This window comes from Hemitrygon akajei, chromosome 25 (assembly GCF_048418815.1).
Source record: "Hemitrygon akajei chromosome 25, sHemAka1.3, whole genome shotgun sequence".
NCBI lineage: Eukaryota > Metazoa > Chordata > Chondrichthyes > Myliobatiformes > Dasyatidae > Hemitrygon > Hemitrygon akajei.
This window is the reverse complement of record NC_133148.1, coordinates 19,659,840-19,682,397: the sequence shown is the minus strand read 5'-3', so window position 1 is coordinate 19,682,397 and position 22,558 is coordinate 19,659,840. Positions and strand designations below refer to the sequence as shown.

At 51.2% G+C, this 22,558-nt stretch overlaps 1 protein-coding gene across 6 annotated transcripts in view; it reads left to right on the top strand.

Moving 5' to 3' along the window:
• LOC140716427 (uncharacterized) overlaps nt 1-22,558 on the top strand; it is a 103,598-nt gene that overhangs the window by 71,318 nt on the left and 9,722 nt on the right. For 4 of the 6 annotated variants that reach the window (XM_073029155.1, XM_073029151.1, XM_073029153.1 and 1 more), the window contains 2 exons: nt 14,243-14,547; nt 14,791-22,268. In XM_073029155.1, coding sequence (XP_072885256.1) covers nt 14,842-15,582 — 741 coding nt within the window. In that variant the 5' untranslated portion in view covers nt 14,243-14,547; nt 14,791-14,841 and the 3' untranslated portion in view covers nt 15,583-22,268. Of the gene's footprint in view, nt 1-8,986; nt 9,125-14,242; nt 14,548-14,790; nt 22,269-22,558 lie in introns of those variants that run through there. The other 2 variants (XM_073029154.1, XR_012096295.1) reach the window with 2 other exon arrangements.

The following is a 22,558-nucleotide window of genomic DNA, read 5'->3' as shown; positions in this document are numbered from 1 at the left end:
CATTCAGTTACATTGTCCGTGGTTCACAGCGGAGAGAGGGCATTGTTGGTGATTCTCAGTGCAGGGGCCATTCAGTTACATTGTCCGTGGTTCACAGCGGAGAGAGGGCATTGTTGGTGATTCTCAGTGCAGGGGCCATTCAGTTACATTGTCCGTGGTTCACAGCGGAGAGAGGGCATTGTTGGTGATTCTCAGTGCAGGGGCCATTCAGTTACATTGTCCGTGGTTCACAGCGGAGACAGGGCATTGTTGGTGAATCTCAGTGTTTAGGCCATTCAGTTACATTGTCCGTGGTTCACAGTGGAGAGAGGGCATTGTTGGTGATTCTCAGTGCAGGGGCCATTCAGTTACATTGTCCGTGGTTCACAGCGGAGAGAGGGCATTGTTGGTGATTCTCAGTGCAGAGGCCATTCAGTTCCATTGTCCGTGGTTCACAGCGGAGACAGGGCATTGTTGGTGATTCTCAGTGTTTAGGCCATTCAGTTACATTGTCCGTGGTTCACAGCGGAGGGAGGGCATTGTTGGTGAATCTCAGTGTTTAGGCCATTCAGTTACATTGTCCGTGGTTCACAGCGGAGGGAGGGCATTGTTGGTGAATCTCAGTGTTTAGGCCATTCAGTTACATTGTCCGTGGTTCACAGTGGAGAGAGGGCATTGTTGGTGATGCTCAGTGCAGAGGCTATTCAGTTCCATTGTCCGTGGTTCACAGCGGAGACAGGGCATTGTTGGTGATTCTCAGTGTTTAGGCCATTCAGTTACATTGTCCGTGGTTCACAGCGGAGGGAGGGCATTGTTTGTGAATCTCAGTGTTTAGGCCATTCAGTTACATTGTCCGTGGTTCACAGCGGAGAGAGGGCATTGTTGGTGATGCTCAGTGCAGAGGCTATTCAGTTCCATTGTCCGTGGTTCACAGCGGAGACAGGGCATTGTTGGTGATTCTCAGTGTTTAGGCCATTCAGTTCCATTGTCCGTGGTTCACAGCGGAGACAGGGCATTGTTGGTGATTCTCAGTGTTTAGGCCATTCAGTTACATTGTCCGTGGTTCACAGCGGAGGGAGGGCATTGTTGGTGAATCTCAGTGTTTAGGCCATTCAGTTACATTGTCCGTGGTTCACAGCGGAGGGAGGGCATTGTTGGTGATGCTCAGTGCAGAGGCTATTCAGTTACATTGTCCGTGGTTCACAGCGGAGAGAGGGCATTGTTGGTGATTCTCAGTGCAGAGGCCATTCAGTTACATTGTCCGTGGTTCACAGTGGAGAGAGGGCATTGTTGGTGATTCTCAGTGCAGAGGTCATTCAGTTACATTGTCCGTGGTTCACAGCGAAGAGAGGGCATTGTTGGTGATTCTCAGTGCAGGGGCCATTCAGTTACATTGTCCGTGGTTCACAGCGGAGAGAGGGAATTGTTGGTGATTCTCAGTGCAGGGGCCATTCAGTTACATTGTCCGTGGTTCACAGTGGAGAGAGGGAATTGTTGGTGATTCTCAGTGCAGGGGCCATTCAGTTACATTGTCCGTGGTTCACTGCGGAGACAGGGCATTGTTGGTGATTCTCAGTGCAGGGGCCATTCAGTTACATTGTCCGTGGTTCACAGCGGAGACAGGGCATTGTTGGTGATTCTCAGTGTTTAGGCCATTCAGTTACATTGTCCGTGGTTCACAGTGGGGAGAGGGCATTGTTGGTGATTCTCAGTGCAGGGGCCATTCAGTTACATTGTCCGTGGTTCACTGCGGAGACAGGGCATTGTTGGTGATTCTCAGTGCAGGGGCCATTCAGTTACATTGTCCGTGGTTCACAGCGGAGAGAGGGCATTGTTGGTGATTCTCGGTGCAGGGGCCATTCAGTTACATTGTCCGTGGTTCACAGCGGAGAGAGGGCATTGTTGGTGATTCTCAGTGCAGGGGCCATTCAGTTACATTGTCCGTGGTTCACAGCGGAGAGAGGGCATTGTTGGTGATTCTCAGTGCAGGGGCCATTCAGTTACATTGTCCGTGGTTCACAGCGGAGAGAGGGCATTGTTGGTGATTCTCAGTGCAGGGGCCATTCAGTTACATTGTCCGTGGTTCACAGCGGAGAGAGGGCATTGTTGGTGATGCTCAGTGCAGGGGCCATTCAGTTACATTGTCCGTGGTTCACAGCGGAGACAGGGCATTGTTGGTGAATCTCAGTGTTTAGGCCATTCAGTTACATTGTCCGTGGTTCACAGTGGAGAGAGGGCATTGTTGGTGATTCTCAGTGCAGGGGCCATTCAGTTACATTGTCTGTGGTTCACAGCGGAGAGAGGGCATTGTTGGTGATTCTCAGTGCAGGGGCCATTCAGTTACATTGTCCGTGGTTCACAGCGGAGAGAGGGCATTGTTGGTGATTCTCAGTGCAGAGGCCATTCAGTTCCATTGTCCGTGGTTCACAGCGGAGACAGGGCATTGTTGGTGATTCTCAGTGTTTAGGCCATTCAGTTACATTGTCCGTGGTTCACAGCGGAGGGAGGGCATTGTTGGTGAATCTCAGTGTTTAGGCCATTCAGTTACATTGTCCGTGGTTCACAGCGGAGGGAGGGCATTGTTGGTGATGCTCAGTGCAGAGGCTATTCAGTTACATTGTCCGTGGTTCACAGCGGAGAGAGGGCATTGTTGGTGATTCTCAGTGCAGAGGCCATTCAGTTACATTGTCCGTGGTTCACAGTGGAGAGAGGGCATTGTTGGTGATTCTCAGTGCAGAGGTCATTCAGTTACATTGTCCGTGGTTCACAGCGGAGAGAGGGCATTGTTGGTGATTCTCAGTGCAGGGGCCATTCAGTTACATTGTCCGTGGTTCACAGTGGAGAGAGGGCATTGTTGGTGATTCTCAGTGCAGAGTCCATTCAGTTACATTGTCCGTGGTTCACAGTGGAGAGAGGGCATTGTTGGTGATTCTCAGTGCAGAGTCCATTCAGTTACATTGTCCGTGGTTCACAGCGGAGAGAGGGCATTGTTGGTGATTCTCAGTGCAGGGGCCATTCAGTTACATTGTCCGTGGTTCACAGCGGAGACAGGGCATTGTTGGTGATTCTCAGTGCAGGGGCCATTCAGTTACATTGTCCGTGGTTTACTGCGGAGACAGGGCATTGTTGGTGATTCTCAGTGCAGAGGCCATTCAGTTACATTGTCCGTGGTTCACAGTGGAGAGAGGGCATTGTTGGTGATTCTCAGTGCAGAGGTCATTCAGTTACATTGTCCGTGGTTCACAGTGGAGAGAGGGAATTGTTGGTGATTCTCAGTGCAGACAGCATTCAGTTACATTGTCCGTGGTTTACTGCGGAGACAGGGCATTGTTGGTGATTCTCAGTGCAGAGGCCATTCAGTTACATTGTCCGTGGTTCACAGTGGAGAGAGTGCATTGTTGGTGATTCTCAGTGCAGGGGCCATTCAGTTACATTGTCCGTGGTTCACAGCGGAGAGAGGGCATTGTTGGTGATGCTCAGTGCAGGGGCCATTCAGTTACATTGTCCGTGGTTCACAGCGGAGAGAGGGCATTGTTGGTGATTCTCAGTGCAGGGGCCATTCAGTTACATTGTCCGTGGTTCACAGCGGAGAGAGGGCATTGTTGGTGATTCTCAGTGCAGGGGCCATTCAGTTACATTGTCCGTGGTTCACAGCGGAGAGAGGGCATTGTTGGTGATGCTCAGTGCAGGGGCCATTCAGTTACATTGTCCGTGGTTCACAGCGGAGAGAGGGCATTGTTGGTGATTCTCAGTGCAGGGGCCATTCAGTTACATTGTCCGTGGTTCACAGCGGAGAGAGGGCATTGTTGGTGATTCTCGGTGCAGGGGCCATTCAGTTACATTGTCCGTGGTTCACAGCGGAGAGAGGGCATTGTTGGTGATTCTCAGTGCAGGGGCCATTCAGTTACATTGTCCGTGGTTCACAGCGGAGAGAGGGCATTGTTGGTGATTCTCAGTGCAGGGGCCATTCAGTTACATTGTCCGTGGTTCACAGTGGAGAGAGGGCATTGTTGGTGATGCTCAGTGCAGGGGCCATTCAGTTACATTGTCCGTGGTTCACAGCGGAGAGAGGGAATTGTTGGTGATTCTCAGTGCAGGGGCCATTCAGTTACATTGTCCGTGGTTCACAGTGGAGAGAGGGAATTGTTGGTGATTCTCAGTGCAGGGGCCATTCAGTTACATTGTCCGTGGTTCACTGCGGAGACAGGGCATTGTTGGTGATTCTCAGTGCAGGGGCCATTCAGTTACATTGTCCGTGGTTCACAGCGGAGACAGGGCATTGTTGGTGATTCTCAGTGTTTAGGCCATTCAGTTACATTGTCCGTGGTTCACAGTGGGGAGAGGGCATTGTTGGTGATTCTCAGTGCAGGGGCCATTCAGTTACATTGTCCGTGGTTCACAGCGGAGACAGGGCATTGTTGGTGATTCTCAGTGCAGAGGCCATTCAGTTACATTGTCCGTGGTTCACAGCGGAGAGAGGGCATTGTTGGTGATTCTCAGTGCAGGGGCCATTTAGTTACATTGTCCGTGGTTCACAGCGGAGAGAGGGCATTGTTGGTGATTCTCAGTGCAGAGGCCATTCAGTTCCATTGTCCGTGGTTCACTGCGGAGACTGGGCATTGTTGGTGATTCTCAGTGTTTAGGCCATTCAGTTACATTGTCCGTGGTTCACAGCGGAGGGAGGGCATTGTTGGTGATTCTCAGTGCAGAGGCCATTCAGTTACATTGTCCGTGGTTCACAGTGGAGAGAGGGCATTGTTGGTGATGCTCAGTGCAGGGGCCATTCAGTTACATTGTCCGTGGTTCACAGCGGAGAGAGGGCATTGTTGGTGATTCTCAGTGCAGGGGCCATTCAGTTACATTGTCCGTGGTTCACAGCGGAGAGAGGGCATTGTTGGTTATTCTCAGTGCAGGGGCCATTCAGTTACATTGTCTGTGGTTCACAGCGGAGAGAGGGCATTGTTGGTGATTCTCAGTGCAGGGGCCATTCAGTTACATTGTCCGTGGTTCACAGCGGAGAGAGGGCATTGTTGGTGATTCTCAGTGCAGGGGCCATTCAGTTACATTGTCCGTGGTTCACAGCGGAGAGAGGGCATTGATGGTGATTCTCAGTGCAGAGGCCATTCAGTTACATTGTCCGTGGTTCACAGCGGAGAGAGGGCATTGTTGGTGATGCTCAGTGCAGAGGCCATTCAGTTACATTGTCCGTGGTTCACAGCGGAGAGAGGGCATTGTTGGTGATTCTCAGTGCAGGGGCCATTCAGTTACATTGTCCGTGGTTCACAGCGGAGAGAGGGCATTGTTGGTTATTCTCAGTGCAGGGGCCATTCAGTTACATTGTCTGTGGTTCACAGCGAGAGAGGGCATTGTTGGTGATTCTCAGTGCAGGGGCCATTCAGTTACATTGTCCGTGGTTCACAGTGGAGAGAGGACATTGTTGGTGATTCTCAGTGCAGGGGCCATTCAGTTACATTGTCCGTGGTTCACAGCGGAGAGAGGGCATTGTTGGTGATTCTCAGTGCAGGGGCCATTCAGTTACATTGTCCGTGGTTCACAGCGGAGACAGGGCATTGTTGGTGATTCTCAGTGTTTAGGCCATTCAGTTACATTGTCCGTGGTTCACAGCGGAGGGAGGGCATTGTTGGTGATTCTCAGTGCAGAGGCCATTCAGTTACATTGTCCGTGGTTCACAGTGGAGAGAGGGCATTGTTGGTGATTCTCAGTGCAGAGGCCATTCAGTTACATTCTCCGTGGTTCACAGTGGAGAGAGGGCATTGTTGGTGATTCTCAGTGCAGAGGTCATTCAGTTACATTGTCCGTGGTTCACAGCGGAGAGAGGGCATTGTTGGTGATTCTCAGTGCAGGGGCCATTCAGTTACATTGTCCGTGGTTCACAGTGGAGAGAGGGCATTGTTGGTGATTCTCAGTGCAGAGTCCATTCAGTTACATTGTCCGTGGTTCACAGTGGAGAGAGGGCATTGTTGGTGATTCTCAGTGCAGAGTCCATTCAGTTACATTGTCCGTGGTTCACAGCGGAGAGAGGGCATTGTTGGTGATTCTCAGTGCAGGGGCCATTCAGTTACATTGTCCGTGGTTCACAGCGGAGACAGGGCATTGTTGGTGATTCTCAGTGCAGAGTCCATTCAGTTACATTGTCCGTGGTTCACAGTGGAGAGAGGGCATTGTTGGTGATTCTCAGTGCAGAGTCCATTCAGTTACATTGTCCGTGGTTCACAGCGGAGAGAGGGCATTGTTGGTGATTCTCAGTGCAGGGGCCATTCAGTTACATTGTCCGTGGTTCACAGCGGAGACAGGGCATTGTTGGTGATTCTCAGTGCAGAGTCCATTCAGTTACATTGTCCGTGGTTCACAGTGGAGGGAGGGCATTGTTGGTGAATCTCAGTGTCTAGGCCATTCAGTTACATTGTCCGTGGTTCACAGCGGAGAGAGGGCATTGTTGGTGATTCTCAGTGCAGGGGCCATTCAGTTACATTGTCCGTGGTTCACAGTGGAGAGAGGGCATTGTTGGTGAATGTCAGTGTTTAGGCCAATGTGAAGTGGTTCATTTTGGTAGGTCAAATATGATGACAGAATATAGTATTAATGGTAAGACTCTTGGCAGTGTGGAGGATCAGAGGGATTTTGGGGTCCGAGTCCATAGGACACTCAAAGCTGCTGCTGCGCAGGTTGACTGTGTGGTTAAGAAGGCGTACGGTGTATTGGCCTTCATCAACCGTGGGATTGAGTTTAGGAGCCGAGAGGTAATGTTTCAGCTATATAGGACCCTGGTCAGATCCCACTTGGAGTACTGTGCTCAGTTCTGGTCACCTCACTACAGGAAGGATGTGGAAACCATAGAAAGGGCGCAGAGGAGATTTACAAGGATGTTGCCTGGATTGGGGAGCATGCCTTATGAGAATAGGTTGAGTGAACTCGGCCTTTTCTCCTTAGAGCGACAGAGGAGAGGTGACTTGGTAGAGGTGTATAAGATGGTGAGAGGCATTGGTCGTGTGGATAGTCAGAGGCTTTTCCCCAGGGCTGAAATGGCTCACATGAGAGGGCACAGTTTTAAGGCACTTGGAAGCAGGTACAGAGGAGATGTCAGGGCTAAGTTTTTTACGCAGAGAGTGGTCAGTGCGTGGAATGGGCTGCTGGCAGCGGTGGTGGAGGTGGATATGATAGGGTCTTTTAGGAGACTCCTGGACAGGTAGATGGAGCTTATAAAAATAGAGCCTATGGGTAAACCAAGGTAATGGCAAAGGACCTGTATTGTGCTGTAGGGTTTCTGTGTTTCTATGACACGGAGATAGAGTGGTGGGAAGCAAAGAAGGGTGTGAATGGACTCAGTTGGAAACTCGCAGATTGGTGACAGTGGCTGGTGGTAAAACGATCCCCTTCATAGGCTGAGACATAGAACCGAAGATCTGGGCTCTCAAGTTGCAGCAGGCTACCCCCGGGGCATTGTGCGGCATTCCAAATGCTCGCAAATACAGCAGTACGGGAGCAGTTGACTAGATTTTCCCTTCTCGCTAGAGTGCGGTGAGTATTTCAATCAACATTACAAATCCCGGAAGGGGTTAAAAAAAATGTCGTTTATTGTCAGATGAGCTGGTAAAATGGAAAATACAGAATATTCACAAAGAAATAACCCAATTGCTAAAAAAAAAAGACATGATGGAATTGCTGTTGTCGGGTCGGGATGAGAGCTGCCATGCCCGGTTCTTTGTGGCAGTTTGCGGTGCCGGGCGCTGTTGAAATGCGAAGCCCCGCACACGGATGCCGGAGGAGCCCCGCGGGTCGGTGCCGCCTCCCCGCACCCGGATGCCGGAGGAGCCCCGCGGGTCGGTGCCTCCTCCCCGCACACGGATGCCGGAGGAGCCCCGCGGGTCGGTGCCACCTCCCCGCACACGGATGCCGGAGGAGCCCCGCGGGTCGGTGCCACCTCCCCGCACACGGATGCCGGAGGAACCCCGCGGGTCGGTGCCACCTCCCCGCACACGGATGCCGGAGGAGCCCCGCGGGTCGGTGCCGCCTCCCCGCACACGGATGGCGGAGGAGCCTCGCGGGTCGGTGCCACCTCCCCGCACACGGATGCCGGAGGAGCCCCGCGGGTCGGTGCCGACTCGCCGCACACGGATGGCGGAGGAGCCCCGCGGGTCGGTGCCACCTCCCCGCACCCGGATGCCGGTGGAGCCCCGCGGGTCGGTGCCTCCTCCCCGCACCCGGATGGCGGAGGAGCCCCGCGGGTCGGTGCCTCCTCCCCGCACCCGGATGCCGGAGGAGCCCCGCGGGTCGGTGCCACCTCCCCGCACCCGGATGCCGGAGAAGCCCCGCGGGTCGGTGCCACCTCCCCGCACACGGATGCCGGTGAAGCCCCGCGGGTCGGTGCCACCTCCCCGCACCCGGATGCCGGTGGAGCCCCGCGGGTCGGTGCCACCTCCCCGCACCCGGATGCCGGTGAAGCCCCGCGGGTCGGTGCCACCTCCCCGCACCCGGATGCCGGTGAAGCCCCGCGGGTCGGTGCCACCTCCCCACACCCGGATGCCGGTGGAGCCCCGCGGGTCGGTGCCACCTCCCCGCACCCGGATGCCGGTGAAGCCCCGCGGGTCGGTGCCACCTCCCCGCACACGGATGCCGGTGGAGCCCCGCGGGTCGGTGCCTCCTCCCCGCACCCGGATGCCGGTGAAGCCCCGCGGGTCGGTGCCTCCTCCCCGCACCCGGATGCCGGTGAAGCCCCGCGGGTCGGTGCCACCTCCCCGCACACGGATGCCGGAGAAGCCCCGCGGGTCGGTGCCTCCTCCCCGCACACGGATGGCGGAGGAGCTCCGCGGATCGGTGCCACCTCCCCGCACACGGATGCCGGAGAAGCCCCGCGGGTCGGTGCCTCCTCCCCGCACACGGATGCCGGAGAAGCCCCGCGGGTCGGTGCCTCCGCTGCGGGTTTCCAGCACCTGCAGTCACGTGTCGCCGGATTACGCAGCGCTGTCCGGACCGGAGGCGGGCGCAGGGCGCAGGCGCGGGCGCCGGACAGCGGGCATGACGCCCGGAGTGTCTCCGCGTCCGGGAGCCCATCGGCCGAGCGTCGGGCGGCGCAGTCAACCTCGCAGCCGGGACCAAGGAGCAATTCCCAGCGGGGGGAGAGCCGGTACGGGCGTCACAAAGAGCGCGGGACGAGCCCCTCCCCCCTCACCTTCCACCCGGGACCCCGGGGACGTTCCGGTCGGGCGCCGTGGAGGCCCGAATGCGCGTGCGCGCTGGTGGAGTAGTGCGGTTGCTGTCGCGTTTGGAATTGTGGTTAAAGAGACGGCCATTGATTCCCCCTCAACCTGGATTCGGAGCTGGCGGCGGGTGCTTCCAGACCCCGCCGAGCTCTCCATACACCAAGGAGAAGTAACGACCGGAACTCTTGCCTCAGTCTGGCTATTTAAAAAAAAGTTATATTTCCGACCCACTGAACTCGCGCCCATACACCTCGACACGATTTTCTCCCCCTTGGTTCAGTCCTTTCCCACCTCCATCTGTGACACTTCACACACTCTCGATCTCTTCAATTCATCCCCTGGCCCTGATCACCTCGTTTTCACCATGCATGTCTAGTCCCTATATACTTCCACCCCATCAGGAAGATCCAAAAGCTCTCTGCTTCTTTCTAGACAACAGACCTAACCACTTCCTCTACACACCACCACCAACCTCCTCCATCTGCTGGAACTGGTCCTCAACCATTTCTTTTTACCCCTCCCATTTTCTCCAAACCTAATGCATAGTCACAGGCATCTGCATGCTTGTTTTTTCATTGGTTACATGATACAGTCAGTTTTCCTATCCAACACTGACAACACTCCCCAAATCTTTCTGCACTACATTGATGACTGCTGCTTTCTGCACAAAGTCAATTTCATCAGCTTTACTCCCCAACTTCCACCCATCTCTGACTCCTGTCTCCCCTTTCTCGATCCTTCTGTCTCCATGTCTACTGACTCTCACAGCTAACAATTATACGTCTTTCCAACATGCCACTTTCAACAACACTGTTCCCTTTTCCTCAGTACCGCCATCTCTGCTGCATCTGTTCTCAGGATGCCTTCCTTTTCTGAGAGGTCCTCTTCCGTCAAAGAATGAGGTTCCCTTCCTCTGTCATTGATGGTAACCGCACTTGCATCTCCTCCATTTCCTGGACATCTGCTCTCACCCCACTTTCCCACGCTGTAGCAGAGGTTGAGTTCCTCAAGTCCTCCCCCACCACACCACGAGCCTCTGCATCCAGAACATCATTCTCCATAACATCCGCACCTTCACAGGTTCCTACCACTAAACCTGTCTTTCTCTCCCCACCCCCCCCCCCCCTGTTTTCTTTAGGGATCGCTCTCCCCTTGTTCACTTGAATTTCTAGTAACTTCTCCCCCTTCTCGCTTCCATTCCCCATTCTGATCCCTTCTCTTCTCACTTGCCCTCACCTCACCCTGCTGCCCCTCTTCCTTCCATTTCTGCCATGGTCCACACTCCTATCAGATTCCTCCTTATTCACCTACCTGTTTACCCTTTACCTTTTCCACCTATCCCCCCCTCAGATTCTCACTTCATCCCCTGCTCACCCACCTTACCCCTCGCATGGCCTAACCCATCACCTGCCAGCTCGTACTCCTCCCCCTCCTCCTTAGTCTGACTTCTTCCCCCTTCCTTTCCAGTCCTGACGGAGGCTCGGCCCAAAATGTTTACTCCCCTCCGCAATTCTGCCTGACCTGCCGAGATCCTCCAGCATTTTGTCTGTGTTGCTGTAGATTTTCAGCATCTGTAGAATCTCTTGTGTTTAAGAGGAACTGAATTATACTCCCTGTCAGTAAAGAAATCTCTGTCTTCTGCATACCAAGTTATTAGTGGTACCAGAAGATGTGAGAATAATTGTGAACTGGAACTTTAATAATTGTTTTCTTCAGTTGGAATTACACCCAGAGTAGAGGTGAGGGGTTATCTGAGAGAGGTAGATGAGAATGTAGGGAGAATAGTTAATGATATACGTTTTGTATCAATAGATGGTGATGGTCCATATGATAAAAGACCATCAAAGGACCTATTTCCATCCCGTATCTCCCTATGATTCTATAACAGATTTTTGATCTTGCAAACGGAAGAATAGAAATAGCTGGATTTCAGCGGTCGGGTGGACTTTGAAAGGAGACTATTAACGGAACTGGAATCGGGGGTGGTATACTGGTGTGAATTGAGGACTGTGGGACAGACAGAGATCAGGGGAGCAGGGACAACTGGGTCACCAGTCGCTCTTCGTTTACAACTAACTGCAGTGTGTCTGTGTCGCTCACGGTACAGAGGTGAGTGAAAGAGGATTGGCCCTCTGGAAGATCAGAATGGTAATCCATGTGCGTAGCTAAAAAGATGGGGGAGCTCTTTAATGAATTTTTGGCATCTTTATTTACTCAGGAGGCTGACACAGAATCTATCGAAGTGAGGCATAGCAACATCGATCTCATGGACGTGAAACCGATTACAGAGGAGATGTTTGCTGTCTTGAGGCAGATTAGGGTGGATAAATCCCCAGGGCCTGACAAGGTGTTCCCTTGAACCCTAAGGGAAGCAAGTGCAGAAAATGCAGGGGCCCAGCAGAGATATTTAAATTATCATTAGTGACAGGTGAGGTACTGGAGGATTGGAGGACATCCAATGTTGTTCCACTGTTTTAAAAAAAGGCTCTAAAAGTATACCAAGAGATTATAGGCTGGTGAGCCTGACATCAGTCATGGGGAAAGTTCTAAAGGACCAGATATCTAAGTGTGTGGATAGACGTGGCTTTGTGCATGGCAGGTCGTGTCTACCCAATCTTGAAGAGTTTTTCAAGGAAGTGACCAGGGAAGTGGATGAAGGCAAGGCAGTGGATGTTGTCTACACGGATTTAGCAAGGCCTTTGACGAGGTCCCGCTTGTGAGGTTGGTCAAGAAGGTTCAGTCTCAGCATTCGAGATGGGGTAGTAAATTGGATTGGACATTGGTTTCATGGGAGAAGCCAGAGGGTGGTAGTAGATGGTTGAAGCCGGGACTGCGGGAGTGCTGAGTCTGTCGTTATTTGTCATCAGTATCGTTGATCTGGATTGTAATGTGGTTACTGGATCAGCAAGTTTGTGGATGACACCAAGATTGGGGTGTAATGGACTGCGAGGTTACAGTAGGGTCTGGACCAGCTGGAAAAACGCAGACAAATGTGAGGTGTTACACCAACTAGGGTAGGTCCTACACAGTGAACGGTCGGGCACTGATGAGTGTGGTAGAACAAAGGGAATACAGATCCATAATTCATTGAAGGTGGCATCACAGGTTGACAGGGTCGGAAAGAAAGCTTGGCCTTCATAAATCAAGCTATTGAGTACAGGAGATGGGATGTTATGCTGAAGTTGTATGAGACATTGTTGAAGCCTAATCTGGAGTATTGTGAGCAATTTTGGTCACTTACCTACAAGAAAGATGTAAATGAGGTTGAAAGATTATACGGAAAATTTACAGGGATATTTCCAGACCTGGAGGAACTGAGTTATGAGGAAAGGTTGAATAGGATAGGATTTTATTCCTTGGAATGTAGAAGAGTGAGGGATGTTTGATAGAGGTATACAAGGGGTATAGATAGGGTAAATGCAAGCAGGCTTTCACCACCGAGATTGGGTGAGACTACAACTAGAGGTCATGGGTTAAGGGGAAAGGTGAGGTTCAAGGGGAACATGAGGGGAAACCTCTTCACTCAGAGAGTCGTGAGTGTTGAACAAGCTGCCAGCACATGGTGTATGCGAGCTCGATTTCAACATTTAAGAGAAGTTTGGATAGGTACATAGATGGTAGGGTTTGGGGGGTGGTTATGGTCCCAGTACAGGTCAATGGGATTAGGCAGTTTAAATGGTTTTGGCATGGACTAGATGGGCTAAAGGGCCTGTTTCTGTGATGTAATTTTCTGTGACTATGCATCGAACCTTCAGGGACCGAGGGGCAAGATATTTTTGTAGGTGAACATGAGCCAAGTAGGATATAAATCATCTGTACATCTCCATTCAGACTCTGCTCATATGGGCAGCCTCACTGGCTGCAACGATCACTAACTAACTCGAGACCCTGTTGCATTAGCACTCGGTAAAATCTCACCAATTGAAGCCCCCCCTAAAGGCCCAAATACTGATTTGCCAGGATGTACCATCACGTTCTCTCTTTTCAGTGTGATACTGAGTCCGATGAGGCTTGGGGTATATCTCTGTGGTTCCTGGAGCAGAGGTAGGGGAGTCAGATCTCGTCGCACCAGCTTAAACCCGTCTCCTGGTGCAGGTCGATGCGCTCTGCACTCACGGCACGACATTTCAAAGAAGAGCCAGGGAGTTTCTCCCCCGAATCAACGCCAGATCAGCTGCTCGTTACCATACTGGGTCTTGATGTAGGACATCACTGTGTAGAAGTTCGCCTGCTGACCCTATGACCCCTGGCTCCGGTACAGTTCAGCAGTATCACCCGTGTGATGGCTCAGCCTCTGTTGCTCTCACAGGCAGTGAATTCCAAAAGGGGGATGACAAGGGTCTCTAGTCCACCCAGTCCACATCGATCTGAGTGTGAGCTAGCTGACCACTCCGCCAAGTCCCGTGGCCAAGTCTCCGGAGTTGAATACCAACAGACTCAGTTGACCGGGCAGGCCCAATTCAACTCACAATCTCGGATCGCAAGACCCTGCAGCGGATAGTGAGATCAGCTGAGAAGATCATCAGGGTCTCTCTTCCCGCCATCACGGACATTTACAGTACGCGCTGCATCCGCAAAGCAAACAGCATTATGAAGGACCTCACGCACCCCTCATACAAACTCTTCTTTCTCCTGCCGTCTGGGAAAAGGCTCTGAAGCATTCGGGCTCTCACGACCAGACTATGTAACAGTTTCTTCCCCCAAGCTATCAGACTCCTCAATACCCAGAGCCTGGACTGACACCAACTTACTGCCCTATTGTCCTGTTTATTATCTATTGTAATGCCTGCACTGTTTTGTGCACTTTATGCAGTCCTGGGTAGGTCTGTAGTCTAGTGTAGCTTTCTCTGTTGTTTTTTACGTAGTTCAGTCTAGTTTTTCTACAGTGTCATGTAACACCATGGTCCTGAAAAACATTCTCATTTTTACTATGTACTGTACCAGCAGTTATGGTCGAAATGACAATAAAAGTGACTTGACGACTTGAATTGTTCTGAATTACTGCCCTGTAACCATTGACAAATATTTTTGTTATTTCACAGGATATTGAAGGTGGAGGAATTGCAGATGGGAATCTCGGGTGTAATATCACGTCGGATCAGCAGTCTCACTCAGTTCACCAGAACCTGAAGACCAGCCACCAGGAAATATGGAAGAAGATCTGCCTGTGCGTTTCGCTTCTGAGCCCAGGACGTCAGATCGCAGGCAGTGAGACGCACGCTGTCGCGGAGCACCGACTGGGGCACAGCTGGAGAGACACCGCCCTGATTAACCTGGGCAAAGAGAAAACTCGCTTATTTATGGATTTTCATGAACCAGTTTGCAAAGAAAGCGCGTAATTTTTTCTGTAAGTCTCTGAAGGGGGCAGCGGGTCATTTGGTGCTGATTGCAAATAGAGTGTCCGGTACGACTGGAGACCGTGTGTGACACACTTGGGGGAGGGGGGGGGGGGTGGGGGTGGCTTCAGCTGATCTGTGAACGGGGATGTGTTCGCCAGTGAAACTATTTCATTGTTCGGACTGCGTATTATGGTGTGATCCGTTGCCCCGAAAAGATCGGAGGCTTACACCTGCTGCTTTTTTTCTTTCAGCATTCTGTCATAATTTTCGCTGAGTTCCTGGGGAAACATTGTTCAAGACGCATGGAGGGATTCGCGCACTCCTCCTTCCTGATCAGGCACCGGCGGGTTCGCTCCGGGGAGAGGCTGTTCTCCTGCTTTGAGTGTGGGAAAGGATTCACTCAGTCATCTCACTTACTGTTGCACCAGATAGTTCACACCAGGGAGAGGCCGTTCATCTGCTCTGTCTGTGGCAGGGGATTCACCCAGTCGTCCAACCTGCTGACTCATCAGCGAATACACACCGGGGAGAGGCCCTTCGGCTGCTCCGAGTGCGGGAAGCAGTTCAGTCGGTCGTCCAGTCTGCAGTCACACCAGCGAGTTCACACCGGGGAGAGACCGTTCACCTGCTCGGAGTGCGGGAAGGGATTCACTCGGTCATCAAACCTGCTGACGCACCAGCAGATTCACACCGGGGAGCGGCCGTTCACCTGCTCCGAGTGCGGGAAGGGGTTTACACAATCTTCCAAACTGCTGAGTCACCAGCGAGTTCACACCGGGGAGAGGCCGTTCACCTGCTCCGAGTGTGGGAAGGGGTTCACTCAGTCGTCTGACCTTCTGTCACACCAACGAATTCACACTGGGGAGAGACCGTACACCTGCTCCGAGTGTGGGAAGGGGTTCTGTCGATCTTCTGACCTTCTGACGCACCAACGGATTCACACCGGGGAGAGACCGTACACCTGCGCCAAGTGTGGGAAGAAATTCACTCAGTCATCCCACCTCTGGAGACACCAACGAGCTCACACTGAAGGGAAAGTTTAAACGTTCGATATGTATGTGGGACATTTAAACACGGCAGGTGCTGAGCCAGCGGTGAGTTCACAAGTGACTGCAGGAACTGATTCTGCAGTTATTGCTGCTGTTGATCACATCCAGGTTTGGACCCTGGTCACTGGACACATTTGGGTTGTTTCCCCTGGAACTGCAGGTACATTTGTATTCTGCACCAATTATAAATAAATCTGTTCTGTGTGAATAAACTGGGATTGAGGGGGATGTGGAGAGACTTTGAGGGGATCTGGACAGGCTGAGGGACGGGGAAGTGCACGGCAGGTGGAGTCAAATGTAGGGAAATGGGAGGTCATCAGCCTCGACAGGAAGGACCCGATGTTAAAGGGATTGTCAGGTGGGAGCTGTGAGCTGTCAGCTCTGACCTTGTTGGCTGGTGGCGCAGGTGGGTTGGCTGAAAGATCTTTACCCATTGTACAGTGGCCATGCAGAACAGGAGAGCAGCCCGTCGCGGGTTCAGCAGCGTCCGTGTGGGCAGAAGATGTGAGGCAGGACTGGGAGAGTCTTTACCTCAATGTCAGTGTGCTACACTCGCCAATGCATACAAAAAAAATCTTCCCTCGGGTCTCCTTCCAAACTTCTTCACTTCACTTTGATTCTACGCCTTCTGTCATGGGATAAAGATTCAGACCTCTGACAATGAGCAAGCCTCTTATATCACTCCTCCGTCACGTCACACTTCAGCACCGTTTTGCTCCAGATATCCCAGTCTATCCATCTCTCCTCAGAAATGAGTATTTCTAACCCAGGCAACATCCTGGTGAATCTCCTCTGCACACTCTCCAGCTTAACCACGTTCTTACCATAGTCTAGCAATCCAGAATTGCACAGAATGTACCGAGTGCAGACTTGGCAGTGTTTTGTGACGTTACAGTGTGATGTCACAAGTCTTCTCCTAAATGCCCCGACCTAGGAAAGCAACCATGGTGTATTCCTTCACCACACTGTGCGTGTGTGGAAACTGTGGACTTGAACTGTCTGTTCATCTGTGTTCCTTAGCACCCTACCATTTACTGTCCACATTCTGTCCCTCGTTGCCTGCACTAATCAGCATTAAATTCCCTCTGCCTGTACTCCACACAACTTGTCAGCAGTCTTTGCCCTGCCTAAGAGAAACCTCACTATCCACACCACCACCAATTTTTGTGTCATCCTCAAACTTGCTTACTTGCCAACTCCATCAGAATCCCACCACTAAGTACATCTTTCCCTATCCCACTTTCTGCAGGATCACTCCCTTGTCCACTCGTCCCCTCCCCACTGATATCCCTCCTGGCACTTATCTCTGCAACTGGAGCATGCTACATCTGCCAGTCAGGGCTCCAAACTGTCCTTCCTTCACCTGTGAGCCTGTTGGGGTCATCTGGTGCTCCAGGTGTGGCCTCCTGTGTATCGGTGAGACCCGACACAGATCGGGAGGCCGCTTCGCCAAGCGCCTCACTCTGTCTGCCAGAAAAAGCAAGATCTCCCCCGATCTTAATTCCACTTCCCATTCGCATTCCGATATGACTGTCCATGGCCGCCTCCACTGTGGCGATGAGTCCACGCTCGGGTTGGAGGAGCAACACCTTGTATTCTGTCTGGGTAGCCTCCAACCTGATGGCATGAACATCGATTTCTAGAGCTTCTGATAATTGACCCTTTTCCTTCAGCATTTCCCTCTCTCACCTTATCTCCTTACCTGCCCATCACCTCCCTCTGGTGCTGCTCCCCCTTCCCTTCCTTCCGTGGTCTTCTGTCCTATGAGATTCTTCTGTCTCTAGCCCTTTATCTCTTTCATGAATCAACTTCCCAGCTCTTTACTTCACCCCCCTCTTCCTCTCCCAGTTTCACCTACCACGTTGTACTTCCTTCTCCCCTCTCCCCCCAGCTTCTCACCCTGACTTCATCTTTTTTGCCAGCCCTGATGAAGGGCCTCAGGCCAAAACGTCGACTGTTTAAGCTTTTCCGTAGATGCTGCCTGGCCTGCTGAGTTCCTCCAGCACTTAACTTGCTCTTTGTTGCTCAGAAAGTGCCTGGGTCATTGGAGCCACGAGGCAGCGACTCTACCAGCTGTGGCTGTGCTGTGTCACAATGGTCATGGGGGAGTTTCACTCTGCAGGTAGGTTGGGAAAATCAGGCTGCTGTCACTTTGCTTGTGGTTGAGTCCGCTAGGAAAAGCCAGTTAAAAAAATTAGGGTTTTGGAATGAGTCAGATTTGATTAGGGAGCTTAAGGCAAAGGAACCCCTAGGAGACGGTGATCGTAATATGATTGAATGCACCCTGCGGTTTGAGAGGGAGAAGATAAAGTATGTATCAGTATTATAGCGGAGTAAAGGGAATTACAGAGGTGAGAGAAGAGCTGGAAGGGGACTCTAGCAGGGATGACAGCAGAACAGCAACAGCTGGTGGTTCTGGGAACAATTTGGAAAGTGCACCGTAGATATATTTACCAATGAAGAAGTATTCTAAAGGGTGGATGAGGTAACCAAGGAAATCAAAGACAGTATGAAAGCTTATAATATAACAAACATTAGCGGGAAGACAAAAGATTGAGCAGCGTTTTAAAAACCAACAAAACAAAATTTTTGAAAAAGCAATGAGAGAAAAGATGAAGGTAAGCTAGCCAATAAGAAGAGAGGGTACCAAAAGTGTTTTCAGATGTAAGGGAGAGTAAAAGACAGGTGAGAGTGGTATATCAGACTGTTGGAAAATGGCACTGGAGAGGTAGTAATGCGGGACAGAGAAATGGCAAAGAAGCTTAAAAAGCATTTTGCATCAGTCTTCACTGTGGAAGACACCAGCAGTGTGCCAGAAATTCCAGAGAGTCAGGAGGCAGAAGTGAGTATAATTGCTATTATGAAGGAGAAGGCACTTGGGAAGCTGAAAGATCTAAAGCTGGATAATTCACCTGGACCAGATGGAGATACCGAAGAGATTGTGAAGACAGTATCTTGCAAGGATCACTAAATTCTGGAATGTTTCTGGACATGCCACTCTTTAGGAAGTGAGGGTGGCAGAAGACAAATTATGAGCCAGTTAGGAAAACTTCAGTGGCTGCGAAGCTGTGGAGTCATTTGTTAAGGATGAGGTCTCGGGACACTTGGAGGCGCATGATAGGCCAAAATCAGCATGGTTTCTTTGAGGAAATAATAAGCAGGATTATCAAAAGGAATCAGAGACTGCTGTGTACTTGGCTGAATAAGATAGGAGCCCATGGCTTGACAGGAAATATACTAGTATGGATACAAGATTGGCTGGCTGGCAGGAGCCAGTGGGTGTAAAGGGAGCCTATTCTGGTTGGCTGCTGGCGATGAGTGGTGTTCTGCAGTGGTTGGTGATGGGAGTCCTCGTGCAGGAATCCTTGAAGTTAACTTGCAGGTTGAGTTGGTGGGTAAGGAAGGTATATGCGATGTTAACATTTATTTCAAGATGACTAGAATATAAAAGCAAGGATGTAATAATGAGGCTTTATTAAGGCATTGGTCAGACTGCATTGGGAGAATTATGAACAAGAGAAAATCTGTAGATGCTGGAAATTCGAGCAACACACACACAAAATGCTGGAGGAACTCAGCAGGTCAGGCAGCGTCTGTGGGGGAAAAAAGTACATTTGATGTTACGGGCCGAAACACCGACTGTACTTTTTTGCATAGACGCTGCCTAGCCTGATGATTTCCTCCAGCATTTCGTGTGTGTTGCGGGGAGAATTATGAGCAGTTTTGGGCCCGATATCTTGGAGAGCATGTGCTGGCAATGGAGAGTCACAAGGAGAGTCATCCTTGGCCTGACAGGGTTAATGTACTAAGAGCATTTGGTGACTCTGGAGTTTAGAAGAATGAGGCTGGATTTCAGTAAAACCTATCGAATATTGAAAGAGCTAGATAGAGTGGATATGGAGAGCATGTTTTCTATAGTGACGGAGTTTCAGACCAGAGGACACAGATAGAGTGGACCTGGAGGGGATGTTTTCTATAGTGACGGAGTTTCAGACCAGAGGACACAGATAGAGTGGATGTGGAGAGGATGTTTTCTATAGTGGGGCAGTCGAGGACCAGAGGGAACAGATAGAGTGGATGTGGAGAGGATGTTTCCTATAGTGACGGAGTTTCAGACCAGAGGGCACAGATAGAGTGGATGTGGAGAGGATGTTTTCTATAGTGACGGAGTTTCAGACCAGAGGGCACAGATAGAGTGGATGTGGAGAGGATGTTTTCTATAGTGGGGGAGTCTAGGACCAGAGGGAACAGATAGAGTGGATGTGGAGAGGATGTTTTCTATAGTGAGGGAGTCTCAGACCAGAGGGCACAGATAGAGTGGATGTGGAGAGGATGTTTTCTATAGTGGAAGAGTTTCAGACCAGAGGGCAGAGCCTCAGAATAGACGGACGTTGCTCTGGAATGGAGATGAGGAGGAATTTCTTTAGGCAGAGGGTGCTGAATCCATGGAGGCCATTGCTTCATTCTGACACTGTAGAGACAAAGTCACTGGGTGATTTATGCACCCATGCAGAGCTTGTCAATTTTATCAACTTTGTCTCTAACCTACCCTGCCCTTAAATACACTTGGTCCATCTCTGACACCTCACCCCCTCTCTCTCCATCTCAGGAGAAAAACTGTCAACTGACATCTTTTGCAACCCTGCTGATTCTTACAGTTAACTCGACTTCACCTCTTCCCACTCTATCTCCTGTAAACGTTCCCTTTTCTCAGTTTCTTCACCTCCTATTCCCAGGACGCAGCTATCCGTTCCAGGACATCCGAGAACGGGAGTTTTCCGCCCTCCACTGTTGATGCAACCCTCACCTACTTCTCCTCCATTTCCCATTTATCTGCGCTCTCCCCACCTTCCTACCATCACAATAGTGATAGAGTTCCTCTTGTTCTTACCTACCACCCCATGAGCCCCCGTCATCTTCTGCTTCCGCCATCTCCAAAAGGTTCCTACCATTAAACCTCTTCCTCCATCTGCTTTCCACAGGGATCACTTCCTCCGCAATCTCCCTGACCATTCATCCCTCCACACTAATCTCTCTGATCTCTTTAATAGCACTTACCCCCTCCGTGACCTAAGTGCTACACCTACCTGTGTATCTCCTCCCTCACCTCCCTGCAGAGCCCCAGACCGTCCTTCCTGGTGAGGCGACACTTCACCTGCGAATCTGCTGGGGCTGTCTGTTGCTCCTGACGCGGCCGTCGCTACGTTGGGAAGACCCACGGTGAATTGGGGGGGCTGCTTCGCTGAGCACCCCTGCACCATCTGCCGCGTGCAGGAGTTCCCAGTGACCAAACATTTTAATTCCGATAATTCTCATTCCGGCTTGTCAGTCCATGGCCGCCTCTTTTGCCAAGATGAGGCCACCCTCGGGGTGGAGGAGAACCCTGTACTCCATCTGGATTGCCTCCAACCTGATGGCATGAACATTGATTTCTCCTGCTAAACAAATTACACCCCCCTTCCCCACTCCTCTATTCCCCACTCTAATTGTTCACTTCTAACCTGCGTATCACTTCCCCCTGGGACCCCTCCTCCTTCCCTTTCTCCCGTGGTCCTCTCTCCTCTCCTGTCAGATTCCTCCTTCAACAGCCCTTGACCTTTCCCGCCCACCAGGCTTCACCTATCGCTTCCCAGCTAGCCTCCTCCCCCCCACATTTTTGTTCTGGCATCTTGCCCCTTGCTTCTCAGTCCTGGAGAAGGGTCTCGGCCGGAAACGTCGACCGTTTATTCTTTTCCATTGGTGCTGTCTGACCTGCTGAGTTCCTCAAGAATTGTGTGTGTGTGTTTAAAACAGAGGTCGATTGGTTCTTGATTAGTAAGGGTGTCAAAGGTTGTGGGAGAAGGCAGGAGGACGGGGTTGAGAGGGATACATAAATCAGCCGTGATGGAACGGCAGAGCAGACTCGATGGGCTGAATGGCCTAATTCTGCTCCTGTGTCTTACGGGCTTTTACACATTGCTGGTCAGTCTGCTAATGTGTAGTTTTTTCATAAATTCCACTGTATTTCTTTATCTTCCTGTAAATGCCTCAGAAAGAAAAAGCATCTCACAGAAGTACCTACACGTACTTCGATAATAAATTTTCTTCGACTCCCCACTTCGATGTGGTGGAGCCTCAGCTTCTGAGAGTCTGTGTTCAGGACCTGGATGTAGTGATCAGCTGTATCGTAGCAGATACAGAGCAGTTTGAGAACACAAAGCGTGAAGAGGACACAAAAGATGTCCTGGAGGATATAGACAGGTTAAGGGAGTGGGCAGGTGACAAGGTGTGAGGCTTGGGATGGGAAATCAAAGCAAACATTCTGTGTTGGATCCTGATGCTTTTGTGACTCAAAGATTCATCGGAAGTTGAGCGTGAGGCTTTAAACCTCAGTGATTGTGTGCCACAGTGGCGTTGTGGTTAGTGCCCTGTTATTGCAAGCTTGGGGCGTCGGAGTTTAACTCTGGCTCCATCGGTAAGGGGTTTGTATGTTCTCCCCGTGATCGTGCGAGTTCCCTCCATGTGTTCCAGTCTCCTCCGTGTCCTCCATTTTCCTCCCAAAGACGTAGCGGTTAGTAGGTGAGTTGGTCATCGTAAATTGTCCTGTGATTAGGCTAGTGGTGGGTTGCTGGGTGGCATAGCTCGCTGGGCTGGAAGGGCCTGTTTTGTGCTGTAACTCTAAATAAAAGTTAATCAATTAATGTGTCAGTCGGTGTCATCATTACCTTGTTGATAAAACGACTCTCCTGTCCAATAGGATCGCAGACTGAGCACACGCAGATACACAGAGTATCTCTGCACGTGTCTGGGAAGGAAGGAGAGGAGGGCGGATGGTAACGTGTGTGTTACAGGGTTTTGTTCCTCGAAAACACAGTATTACACTTTCCACATAATTTGACAATGCCTTATCATTTGCCAGGAAATGTGCATTGAATTCCCTCTCTCTCTCTCTCCCTCTCTCCCTCCCTCCCTCCCTCCCTCCCTCTCTCCC